The following is an 11,910-nucleotide window of genomic DNA, read 5'->3' as shown; positions in this document are numbered from 1 at the left end:
CCTCTCTGAGCTCAGCTTCCTACCTGGAACAGGAGCCGATAACACTTACCAGACTAAGACTCAAAATAACACGGACAAGAAGCCAAGTTCTTGGTAGGTGCTTGATTATTGTATCCCTAAAGCAATCTCCTGCCCTTCTCTTGACTCTTCTTGCGATTTGAGGGTGTATCAAGGGGGCCCCCCAGACAGAGCCATGACCGGTCTAAGTGGCAAAGAAGAGCTTTCCCATTCAAAATGGTGACCTGGGATGTGGCTGGGGCACCTGCAGCCTAGGCTAAGGACTGGGACTCTGGACAGCTCTGGACACTCAGGGGGATCCAAATGCTTGTGACCTCACCAGGTACCAATGTGTAAGTGACCAGCCCCCTAGGAGATGTCTGTGGTGCCCTCCAAATGCAACTTTGGAGGACAGAGGATCCACCCCTCATCCCCTCTCCAGATCCCCATTCATGCATTCATTCATTCTTACACTGCTATGTTTCCAAGAATATTGCACAGAGCCTAGTACATAATAGGTCTCAATAAATACGTTGGAAGAACAAGCTTTTACATTCAACACACATTTATTGAATGTCTACTGCTCTTAGCCCTGTGCTAAGAGATGGTGTACAGATGGTGCACATAAAGGAACTGGTCCTGAAAGCTCCTTCCCAAGATCACCCAGGGGGCCTCTAAATCCTCCCAGCTCTTCCCATCCAGAACCCCACTTCCACTGGTTGCCAGGCTCTAGACATCAGGACTTTTCCCAGAATTGAGGTAACGCCCAAGCACCCCTATGCATCACGGGGCCTGGGAAGGTAGCAGCCCCACAACCACAACTTTCCAAATCCTCTCTGCCTTTCCTGCCGGGTCCTCCAACCACGCTTTCCCATCCCTCTCAAACCCTCAGACACAGTCATCTCCCCCCTCCCAGTGCCCTACATCTACCTGGGTTATACCTGACTCGGCCAGCAGGTGGCGCTGAGATTCTCTTTTCCCCGGCGCTGAACTGGACTCCAGACCCCACCAGGACCCTGCCCCTCCCTCCTTTTCTCCCCAGAAGGGACAGAAGTGCACTCTGTGACCTCTAACCAACCCCTCTCCTTCCTGCTGGCTCCTGCGATGGGGCCTAAGGAGACTCCAGTTTCTCCTACAGGCCCCGAGTTGTCTTTTCCAGCCTTGTGGGTGAGGAGGGTCCCTGGGGGCAAGCTGCAGCTGGTGGGGCGGGGCTGCGCGGGGTGGGGCTGAAAGCAGCTGCCGGGAGAGAGAAAGAGAAAGAAGAAAGGAGAGAAAAAGAGAGAAGAGAGAAAGGAGAGGGAGAGAGAGGTACTCTGGTTCCCTGTCTCCTATCCCAAACAGGTGCAGGTCCCAACTGAGGCTCATCCCAGGATAAGGTATGTGGCTGAGGGAACAGAAGGGGTTGTGGAGCAGGCCAGGGGGTACAAGGGGGGGGGGGGTGGCTAGCCAGTTAGATCCCGCTGCTCAGCAAGAACCTCTGAGCCCCCTCCCATCTCACCCCTTCCAAGGTGACCAAATAGAAACCTGAGGGGCCGTACAAGGAGTCCCAGGGTGGGCATTAGATGATGAAGGCTCTACTGCAGCTCTTGACTTACTGTGTGAATTTGCACCCAGCTCTTTCCACCTCTAGACCTCAATTTCTTAATCTAAAATGGAGGCAGGCCCGGGGTGGGCTGGGGGGGATCTTGAAGGCATTCTGTGGGATAGCTTTGCAAGAAGTCCCCTTTTCCAAAAGAATTAGCCCTTCCAGGGGCTTCTCAAAGACCGGAGGGCCTTTAAGACACAGAGGAATGCCCCTCTAATGGTGGAATTTCAGATAGAGGGGAAGGGGGCTCATTTGGAGGATGGGTGGCCCCTCCATGTCAGGGCCCTGGGGCCCTGGTCTATGCCTATCTCTTCAGCCTTGTTTCCCTGACTGGGATTCAGGGTGGAGAGTGACACAGGGGTTGGAGGGAGGGCTTCCCCAGCTGTCTGGCACTCCAGAGGTCCTCTCATTAGGGAGAGGGTGGTGGGTGCAGGGTGAGGGCATTTCTCTGCCACTCCAAGATCAGAAAAAGAGTGAATTGGGCAGAAGGGCATGTGGGACCAAGATGGGGATAGTGGTAGGCATATGGATGTCTCCAGGGTAATGAGGGAGGGGTCACTTCCTGAACTGTTGGCTGCTGGCCACATCTCTAAATCCCCCTGCACTTTAGAGTCCTTAGTTCAGTCACTGCTCACAGCCTTCAGCCCAGCCAGAGGTGGGGATGGGGCTAGAGCCACTCCTCCCTCACCCTGCTGTTGGGAAGAGATTTTTCCAGATTGTTCTCTGTCTGGGAAGGAGCGGGCACAGGCAAGTTCTAGGATCTCAGGGATCCCAGGGTGAGAAACAATGTGGTCAAGCACACGATGGGGAGTCAGATCAGCCTGTGTTTAAATCCTGGCTCTGCTGTGGGTCCTTGGGCAAGTCAAGTGTCCAGGCTGCAGTCTCCTCCTATGCAAAGAGGGGACATTAGAGCCTTACAGTGCTGTAGTGAGAAGTAAGCGACATGATGCAAGCAAAGCCCCTAGCAAGAATCTGGCATCTCGAGATGATCGCTGTTACTCTCATGATGGAGAGAAAAAAGGAGACCCAAGAAGGGGAAGGACTGGCCTGGGGTCACAGAGCCTTTAAGCCCTCCAGTGAGTCAGAGCACCCTCTTCTCGGCCCCATGGTAAACACTGAGCACCTACAGCACCTACTCAGCACCCCCATCCCCACTAGGATTGTTCCCCTCTGCTCACTCCTGCCCCAGCCTGCAAGGCCTTGGATCGGTGTGGAGTGAGGGGTGGGGACCCTCAGGCCAGGGAGGGGACCCCCAGGCCAGGGAGGGGAGGTCATTTTTGGGGTGGAGTGCGGTGAGAGCACAGAGGAGCATCTCCGTGGCACTTGCCCTCCCTCTCCCTCGGGAAAGGGCTGAGGTGGGGGCCAGGTCAGGACTGCGTAGCGGGGAGAGGGGCTGCGAGGCTGGGACTGAGCACAGTGGCGCGCGGAGAACCCGGCGCAGGCTCCCGCACAGGCGAGAGGGTGGGAGCGCTAGTTCGGGAAGCCAGGCGGGCCAGGTAGCGGGCGAGCGGGGTGGGGGCGGCGTGGGGGCGCCCTCCGCCCCTCACCCCGCCCCCGCGCCTCTCCCCGCAGCGGGGGCGCCCCGCCCCCCGGGCGCCCGACGTGGACGCGGCCGCCGCCGCCGCCACCGCCGCCGCCGCGCGGGAGTCGCTGTCCGCGGAGCCGGCATGCAGGGGGCGCGGGGCGGCGCGGGGCGGCCGGGCCAGGCGGGCCGCGGGCCGGAGCGCCAGCGCGAGCGGCCGCCGGCCGCCGGAGCCGCGTCCCCCTGCGCCGCCCCGGGCCGGCCGGCCGGAGGAGCCGCCATGCACCCCGGGCCGCCCCGCGCCGCGCTCCGCCTGTGGCTGGGCTGCGTCTGCCTCGCGCTGGTGCAGGCGGGTAAGGGGGCCCCGGCGGGGGGCGCGGGCGGGCGGCTGGGCTCCTCTGCCGCCCCAGCCGCGGGAGTCCTAGGGCCCCTTCCCTGCTCCCTGAGGACCCTGTCTCTGGCACGCTCACGGCTCCCTTCGCCCCACCCCCAGCCGCTTCCCTGCCTTCTTGACCCCCAGACCCGACCTCTGGCGTCCCAACCCCTTCCCACCACACTTGCCCTGGGGTCCAGGGTCTTGGGATTCCCAGTGCCCGCATCCCATGGCCCTGGCCCCAGGCCTTTCCTTCAGGAGCCCAAGCTCCTTTTTCTGGCCCAGGGAGCAGCTGAGGACACCGGTCCCCCCACCTTGGGCCTCTGTCCCTGTCCCCAGAGCACTGCAGGCCAACTTTGCAGGTCGGAGCGGGATGGGGTCCTGGTGTGAGGGGGATGGAAGTCTGCATAAGAGGGTGCTGGGGCACGGACCCCGAGCCTGGAGTTTGGCCTGCCCCCTGGGGCCTGGCCTCCTCCTTGCCCAGCCTCTCTTGATGCCCTGTAGCTGTCCCTCCTGGCTGTCGCCACCTTGCTCATGTCCTCCTACCAGGCTCTCCTTGGCTCAGTGCTCTCTCTCTGCTTCCGTCCTGTCTCTGATACCCACTTGATATCCTACTGTCCTGTCCTTCTGTCTGCCACCCCTGTCTGTGTCTTTTTCTCACACCATGTCTGGCTTTGTCTCCCCAGGCCCCAGGCTCAGCCCTTTGGGGGTCCACTCGTCTGTGGGGTGAGGGGTGCGGCTCAGGCTCAGGTCTTCTTCCCCGTCCAGCACTTGCCCCTTGGGGGATATAGAGGCTGTGTGACTCCACTGTCCCTCTCCTAGAAGGTTCCTCCTTCCCTGACCCCCACCATCTCCATCACTGCCTTTTCAGCTGATCCCTTTCTTCCTCTCCCCCCATCCAGAAGGCCCTCCCTATACGCTTGACTCCACTGAAGGGGCCCTGCTCTGAGTGACCCCATCTTCCCCTGCTGCCTGCCCATCTGCCTCTTGGGGATGGCAGGGTTGGAGGAGAGGCCCTTCCCCAGGCTTCATCCTGCCTGGGTCTCCACAATACTGGGGCTTCCTTTCCTGATCCTCACTCCCATCCCACGGCTCACTCAGCTTGGCTCTTCTCAACCTCTGGGTCTTTCTCCTTCCCTCAAGGTCACTCACTTGACAGTGCTGTTCTGTAGAAAGAGCACTAGACTGGGAGGCTTTTCATCAGACTAACCTTCAGCTCCTCCAACCCCAGCCATCTATGTCCCCCCTTACCTGTCCGCCCAACCTCTCACCACCCTCCTCCATTAGACGTGGCCCATCAATTTTAGCTTAAGCCTTAGTGGGGCCACTTGTGGCCAGCAGGGCCTCCTGCCCGGGGTACCGGCAGCCTGGGGCCTCTCAGGCCCAGCTCTTCAGCCACTAAGGCACTGAGCCCCAGGTGCCAATCCCGCTGGAGGCCTGGGTTTCTTCTTTCCCTCACCACAGAGCCTTCCTCAGGTTTCCCTTTCACACTTATAAGACAGTGAGCCTGGGCCTCACAGCAGGGGTGCTCAGGCTCCCGTGCCTCCCCACCCCAGACAGCCCCTCGGCCCCAGTGAATGTCACTGTCAGGCATCTCAAGGCCAACTCTGCGGTGGTCAGCTGGGACGTCTTAGAGGATGAGGTGGTCATTGGATTTGCCATCTCTCAGCAGGTAACCGTCGAGGCTCCCTGGGAGGAAAGAACACATCAAGATAGAAGTGGAGAGTGGGGGAGGAAGGGATGCAGAAAGAGCAAGGAAAAAGGAATGAGGAGCAACAGAGACTGGTGGAAAGCTGCACCCATAGCTGAGAAGGGAGGCCCCAGAAAGGGATCAGTGAGGGAGGGCTCAGGAGCCTCTGATTGGAACCTGGGCATGAAGAGCATGATTTTGATCTTAAACAGACCTGAGTTTGGGAGCTGGCTCCAGTTCTCGCTAGATGTATGGCCTTGAGCAACTTCCCTGACCTCTCTGAACCTGTCTCCATATCTGTAAAATGGAGATGCTGGAATGCTTAGTCAGGTTGTGGATGTTAGGGATTTAGCCTGGTAGCCAGGTGGGGCCTCATGACACTGGAGAGGTGGGCAGAAGTGGGGTTGGGGCCTGTACCCTGAAAACAGGGGGCCTGGCTTTTGCTTCTGCAGAAGAAGGATGTGCGGATGCTGCGCTTCATCCAGGAGGTGAACACCACCACCCGCTCGTGCGCGCTCTGGGACCTGGAGGAGGACACCGAGTACATCGTGCACGTGCAGGCCATCTCCATTCAGGGCCAGAGTCCGGCTAGCGAGCCGGTGCTCTTCAAGACGCCACGCGAGGCTGAGAAGATGGCCTCCAAGAACAAAGGCAGGCCTGGGTGGCTGTCAGGAAGGACAGGGGTGCGGTGAGGGGTGGTCGGGGTCAGAGCAGGGGGCGGCTTGAGGAAAGCTTGTTCGCCCCCATCCCTCCCCCAGCCCCTGCTGCCTAGTACAGTGGTCCCCGAGAAGAGGAGAGGTTCACTCTGGTCCCAAGACAATGGGATACAAACTCAGTTTTATATTAAGTCCAGTCACTGCCACCAGAGTAGCCGTCAGCATGTTCTTGAATCTCTTTTTGTTAGGTGTGTGGGCTCCTGTAGAAATAAGCCCTTAATATCTTAGGCTTGGCCCTAGAAGGGCTGCTGGGGGAGAAAGGGAGCCCTGGACTTAGTGTCTCTCACCTCACAGATGAGGTGACCATGAAGGAGATGGGGAGAAACCAGCAGCTGCGGACGGGCGAGGTGCTGATCATTGTCGTGGTCCTGTTCATGTGGGCCGGTGAGTCTGGCCCCAGGCCCTTCTTCACTTAACCTCGGGGAAGTGGAGGACCCTGACCAGACCCTTCTCTCAGAGAAACAGAAGGTGAGGGGCTTGTAGGCAGGGAGAGAAAAGGACTGAGGAGCCCACGTCCTGCTTTGGGGACCAGATCTGATCCCTTCTCTAACTCACCCCTCACCAAAAAAAAACAGCATCTCGGTAGCTGTCTTGTAGGATTATGTGAGTGCTTGCCCTCCCCTTCCCTCATGAGCGGCTCAGGCTCCGGGGGGTGGACACAGCCACAGCCTTTGCCTTCCAGCGGCTACAGCAGCCTCTCCTTCCTCCCCTGGGTTGCTGTGCCTCCAGGTGTTTCAGGCCTCGGCAGACAGCTCAGGCTTGGGACACCCCCTTAACTCACTCATCCTTCTAGACCGGGCTCTGAGACCACCTCTGTAAAACTCCCCAATCCATCCATGAGAATGTCCCTCCTGCCTCGCTGCTCCCATAGCACACAGTGTGACCCTCTCTAAATGTAACCCTTCCTAGATAAGTCTTTCTCTTTTCCCACTTGTCTGTAAGCTCCCTGAGGATAAAGGCCATCATCTTTGTACTCAACTCAACCAGAATTTTCTGAACAGCCACTCCTTTCCAGTGAGTAATGCTGAAGTTGTGACTAAGAAGAGCCAGGTGCTTGTAAGGAACTCTGTCGGGGAGACACCAGGCTCATACTTAACTAGGATTCAGTGTGATGAGTGCTCTAATGGTACCATGTAGGGGAGCAGAGGACAGGGAATTGATTCTGGGGCTAGGAGGAGAAATCAAGAAAAACACAGAGAGGAGGTAAATGGGAGTTGAGCTTTAAAGGATCAATAAGAGTTCACCAGGCAGCCAAAAAAGGGGCAGGTATTCTGGGCATGGTGTGTTCAAGAAGCGAATTAAGCCCAGTCTGACTCAGTGCAGCTGCAACCCGGGGAAGGTAGAAAGTGGGGTAGTTAAGGGATGGCGAGGCTGTCAGGTGGACTGCAGTCCTTTCTGAGGGAATCAAACACCACATCAAAGCTGTATTAGCATTGTGGTTGAGGGGGCAGGTTCTGTTGTAGAAGCACATGGAAAAAAATGTTCTGTAGGCACACAGAAAAACAGGCACTTGGAAAAAAAAAAGCAGGAAAAACAAAGGATTGTACAAAAGGAGAGGTTTGCTTAGGGTGCATTGTTAGACTCGGCCAGACAGTATTCGTATAACCATAACAATATAAACGTAGTGAGTTAACCCCAAATTGTGACATAATTCTGTTAGGATGATGAGGAGGGAAGTAGAGGGAGTTGTTAGGCTTCGTCTACTGTGGTGGGACATCAACAGATAATCTCTAAAACAGATACATCAGTAAATGGCCCTATAAATCAGGTATGCAGGCAATAATGGGGAAAACACCCACAAGAATCGGGGTTGGCTTCCTTAATACTACTGACTTTCAAAAAGTATTACTGGTTTGATAGCAATAAACATTTAGCAGAGTGCAGGCTATGGAGTGCACAGCCCCAGCTCCACTGTGTGAGCTTGAGTGGGTTATCTAGGCTCTGCCTCAGTGTCCTCACTCGTCACCTGGGGATGGTAGGACCAGGTGCCCTCAGAGACTGAGCTTCAGTGGGATGGGCTGTCGGCGCACAGCACAGGGCCTGGTCCATGCTAGACAGGTGCTACTGGTTTGGTTTCCCCTGGAGGAAAAGGGGAGCCCTCTGAGGTTTAAAAGAAGGGAAGGGAGGAGACACAATCAGAAATATATTGTAGGAAGATCAATCCTGCAGCAATGAAAGGGATGGCTGGTAGGGGGACAGGTGGACATAGGAGCCAGGGGACAGAAGCAGACTTTTGTGGAAGTACAGGTGAGAGGCCACCTGGAGCCCAGTACCCACAGGAGCTCAGCAAGGTCTAGTGGGAGTGAAGTGGCTCTGGCTTTTGACTGCTCTCCCTTGTCCACTGTAGGTGTCATCGCCCTCTTCTGCCGCCAGTATGACATTATCAAGGACAATGAACCCAATAACAACAAGGAAAAAACCAAGAGTGCATCAGAAACCAGCACACCAGAGCACCAAGGCGGGGGTCTTCTCCGCAGCAAGGTGAGGGCAGGACCTGGGCCCGGGTGGGTGGCCCTGTGGCTTGCGTGCTGGTTGTCCCTGGGCTGCAGAAGGGGTCAGCTCAGGGCCTGGCATGGCTGCAGCTGGGCAGAGCCAAGCTTGGCCGCTGCCTGTGTGACACAGGGGACACTGCAAATTGATTCTGGATCCTCTCCTTTTGCAGGGTGTCAGGGGCCAGTAGGGGTTTAAAAAAAGGCAACGAACGGGGAGGGCAGAGTTCTTGGTTGATGCGGGACAGCACGAGGAGGGGTTCTGGGCTCATTCCTGCTCCCGCTGTGCTGAGTGACCTTGGGCAGGTGCTTCACCTCTTTGTACCTTCATTTCCTCTTCTGTAAAACAGATATGAGAACCTTTCAGTGCTTGCTCTGAAGAAAGACATAGAGGATGGGAGAGGATCTCATGGTTCTGACGATGATTATCCAACAAACATCTGACCCTCCTCCCTCCATCTCCTTACACCCTTTGGCTTACTGTCCTCTCTCAGCTTCTCTCTTTCTGGCGCACTTTCCTGAAGCCTCTTACTAGCCCCCATCTCCAGAAGCACCTCAACAATGTCAGTGTCTGGGGCTGCGCTCAGAGGCAGATCTGCAGGATGTGAGAGAACCAGCCAGCGGGATGGCTCTGCTGGGGGTGGACTGGGTACCAGGGGCTGTGGGCCCAGGATCCAGTCCTGGCCATTCAGCTGAGTGAGGCCGAAGGCCGGGTTTGAGAAGGCAGAGAGACAAGACATCCAGGGAGGGCTTCTCCTTTCCTTCCTCCTGAGACAAGAGCCTGGCTTTTTAGGCTGCAGCCCTGCTGCCCCCTTCCATCTTGTGTCCTCTTTCTGTTTCCAACCTTGTGAGAAGTCTATTCAATTAGCCCTGGCCGCTTCTCTCATTTTTTTCCTCCCAGTTTCCAAACAAGCCCTCGGTGAACATCATCGAAGCATGACTGCCTGTCTGCAGGGAGAAGGATTTCATTTTTCTTCTCTGCTGGTCCCCAGGTCCATGGGCACGGGGAGAGAGAGGACTGCCGGGCAGGGGGGAGGCACAGCTAGCTGCACAGGTCTCCCTCTGCTCCCCCATCCTAGTCCGGTGAAGAAGGCTGAACTACCAACCCAAATTCTGCAAAAATATAAACAAGCCACAAAACTATAAGGCCTGGCCCCATTCTGGAAAAGGCAAAGCTGCATGAGACACAGCCTTCTTTCTGCCTCCTCGCCTCTCCTGGACTGGCCTCTTTGAGAAAATGCACAAAGCTCCTGGGAGATGACAAGCACCTAGACTGACAGAAGCTGTGTCTTTCAGGGAAGCCGTGGGGCTGCCTGCCGGGCAGGGTCCTGGCTGCCATCAAGCCTTTGCTGGATCCAGCCATCAAGGACTTGTTTGTGGTGCAAAGCACAACTTGACGAGTGTGTAGGGTGTTATCTGTTCTCTCTCTTTTGGAAAACACAATCGAAGGGCTTCACTCCATAGGGCAAGATTCCCCAAGCTGGTTGCCTGCATATTCTGTCTTCTTTGGCCCTTATTTTGACTGTGAGATCATCAGTCTGGGGTCTGAAGAAGACAAAGTGGGAAAGAGACCTGGAAGAAATTGGCCCCGTTTCTTTAGGAAGAGTCTCTTGGAGTTGCAACAGTGCTGGCTTGCACAACTGAAAAGGTACGTCCACGTGGGACAGACATCCTGGGGGCTGCTAAATCACACCCTCTGGGATGGAAGCTGCTGGAAGGCAGGCCTGAGCCATTCACCACGGACAGTCAGAGCAGTCCTGGCCTCTGGGGTCTCCATATCTTGCCATCTCATCCAGGGTTCTGTGAAAGCTACCCGGGGTCCTCATGTCCTTCCCTAGAGCCTGAGTGGTGTGAGGTGACAGGTCTCTCTCTCCACTGCCTCTTTCTGGTTTAAAAAACAAATGGTGCTTGCTAAGGGAAGGCAGACCCTTCCCTCGGACTGACAAGCTATGACTGTTGAATGCCTGTGTGGGAAGAGATGGACCTCTCCATCTTCCGTTGGTGGCTGAGGACGGGAGTGTGGGAGGACTGCACCTGGCACACAGTAGGTGCCCAGTGCATACCTGTTGAACTGAATGATAAGAGCAATGGCCCCCAAGCCAGAGAGCTGAAAGCCATTACCCAATGACCGCCCCTTCCTTCCGGTCTATAAGAGCTCTCGGGGCTGGGTCAGCTACCACTCTGCTTTGCCCGAGCGTGGAGCACAGGGAGGGAGGAGAGACAGGGTAAAAGGCAGATGTCAGCAGTACTAAGGGCTTCCTCATGGGAGGGCATGAGGTTCCACTCATTGTCTTGTGACTTCCATCCCTGCTGAACCGGGCTGCAAGGCCAAGGCTCCTTAGGGGAGAGGTCCTTACCTCTGATTCAGTTAGAGCAATAACCACTTTTTAAATGTAAAATAAAAACACAAATGAAAAGGCACATCCTTGTCTTCTGGTAAATGCCCAAATGTTGCCCTCTTTTTCTGGCAGTTGGCAGCAAGTCAGGATGTGTGGAGGAGGGAGTCAGTTCTCTCTCTCCATTTTGGCCTGCAGCTTCTTAGGGACAAGCCTGCCAGGCAAGCTGGAGTTGGAAGGGAAATCTCAAACAGATGGGGGTGCACGTGTAGGAGGAGAAAATAGCTATTACTGAGCACCCCCCCCCCCCACAAGCCAAGCTTGGGCTGCCTCACCGCATAGGTATGCAGGCTGGAGCTCAGTTTTTAAAACAATGGGTTTTCCTCTCTGGATGGGGTTGGTGTTTTCCCTGGCCTGAGGAATGCAGTCCTGCTTCTCCCCGGGGGAGGGGGAGGGGGGCTGAGGGGGGAGAGAAGAGGAACCATGGAAGCTGCTTGCTGCGGCTCAGAATTCACAGCATGCCATTCGGGGCTGTTAAAGGAACATCATTATGATCCCGCAGCAGGCTGAAAGGTAGAGTAATGGTGCCAGTAGCCAATGAGAAAATCAGTAAATGGGGCACCTTGAACATTCTGTCCAGAGCTGGGAGGAGCTTAGAGAGAAAATGTCAGGTGAGCGGGGCTTAGGGCAGGCTGTTCTGGAAGGTTCTGAGAGCTGAGGGAAGCGGGTCTTAGAAGCTGAGTGGGAAAGTGGGAAGTGGATTAGCACACAGAACTCTAAGCCAGACCTCAGAGAGGTCCTTCCCAGGCCCTCTGTCCCTGTCTAGTGCCTGCCGACGGAGAAGCCCCAGGTCAGCATCAGGTGTAGACAAATGTCAGTGGGGTCCAGGGAGCCCCGCTGATGGGACTTTCCTGTTTTCACCTTATCTGTGCCCGTGGCACATCCTCTGAGGGTGTGAGGGGAAAGGAGTGAACAACACTCCTGGCTAACTAAACTCCATTCCCTTTCATCCCCTCCCTAAACCCCCAAGTTCTACAACAATTGAGCTTTTCCTGAATCAGCTGCAGTTGCACTGTAGAACCCTGCAGCTGTGACCTGGGCTGTGGTCCTTTCTTCACCCCTCACTTAGAGCTGCAGATTCATCACAGCTTGGGAAGGGCCCAGGCCAAGTTCTCTGAGACTAATAAGAGAATGGACTTGCA

The 11,910-nt window shown here is 56.1% G+C and overlaps 1 protein-coding gene across 3 annotated transcripts; it reads left to right on the top strand.

Annotated features, from left to right (window-relative positions):
- Positions 1-1,251: 1,251 nt before the first annotated feature.
- FNDC5 (fibronectin type III domain containing 5) lies at positions 1,252-10,793 on the top strand. 3 transcript variants are annotated; one of them, XM_032495838.1, is made up of 7 exons: positions 1,252-1,373; positions 3,155-3,457; positions 5,034-5,149; positions 5,620-5,818; positions 6,178-6,267; positions 8,231-8,364; positions 9,365-10,793. In XM_032495838.1, the coding sequence occupies exons 2-7, from the start codon at positions 3,250-3,252 to the stop codon at positions 9,416-9,418; spliced, it is 801 nt and encodes a 266-aa protein (XP_032351729.1). In that variant the 5' UTR covers positions 1,252-1,373; positions 3,155-3,249; the 3' UTR covers positions 9,419-10,793. The 3 variants fall into 3 exon arrangements, with proteins under 3 accessions (XP_032351729.1, XP_032351731.1, XP_032351730.1); XM_032495840.1 differs by lacking the exon at positions 9,365-10,793 and adding an exon at positions 8,723-9,267; XM_032495839.1 differs by having other exon boundaries at positions 1,255-1,373; positions 9,274-10,793.
- Positions 10,794-11,910: the final 1,117 nt, after the last annotated feature.

Source organism: Camelus ferus, chromosome 13 (genome assembly GCF_009834535.1).
Source record: "Camelus ferus isolate YT-003-E chromosome 13, BCGSAC_Cfer_1.0, whole genome shotgun sequence".
Lineage (NCBI taxonomy): Eukaryota > Metazoa > Chordata > Mammalia > Artiodactyla > Camelidae > Camelus > Camelus ferus.
Note: the sequence above shows the minus strand (reverse complement) of the source record. Positions and strands in the feature narration are given on the sequence as shown.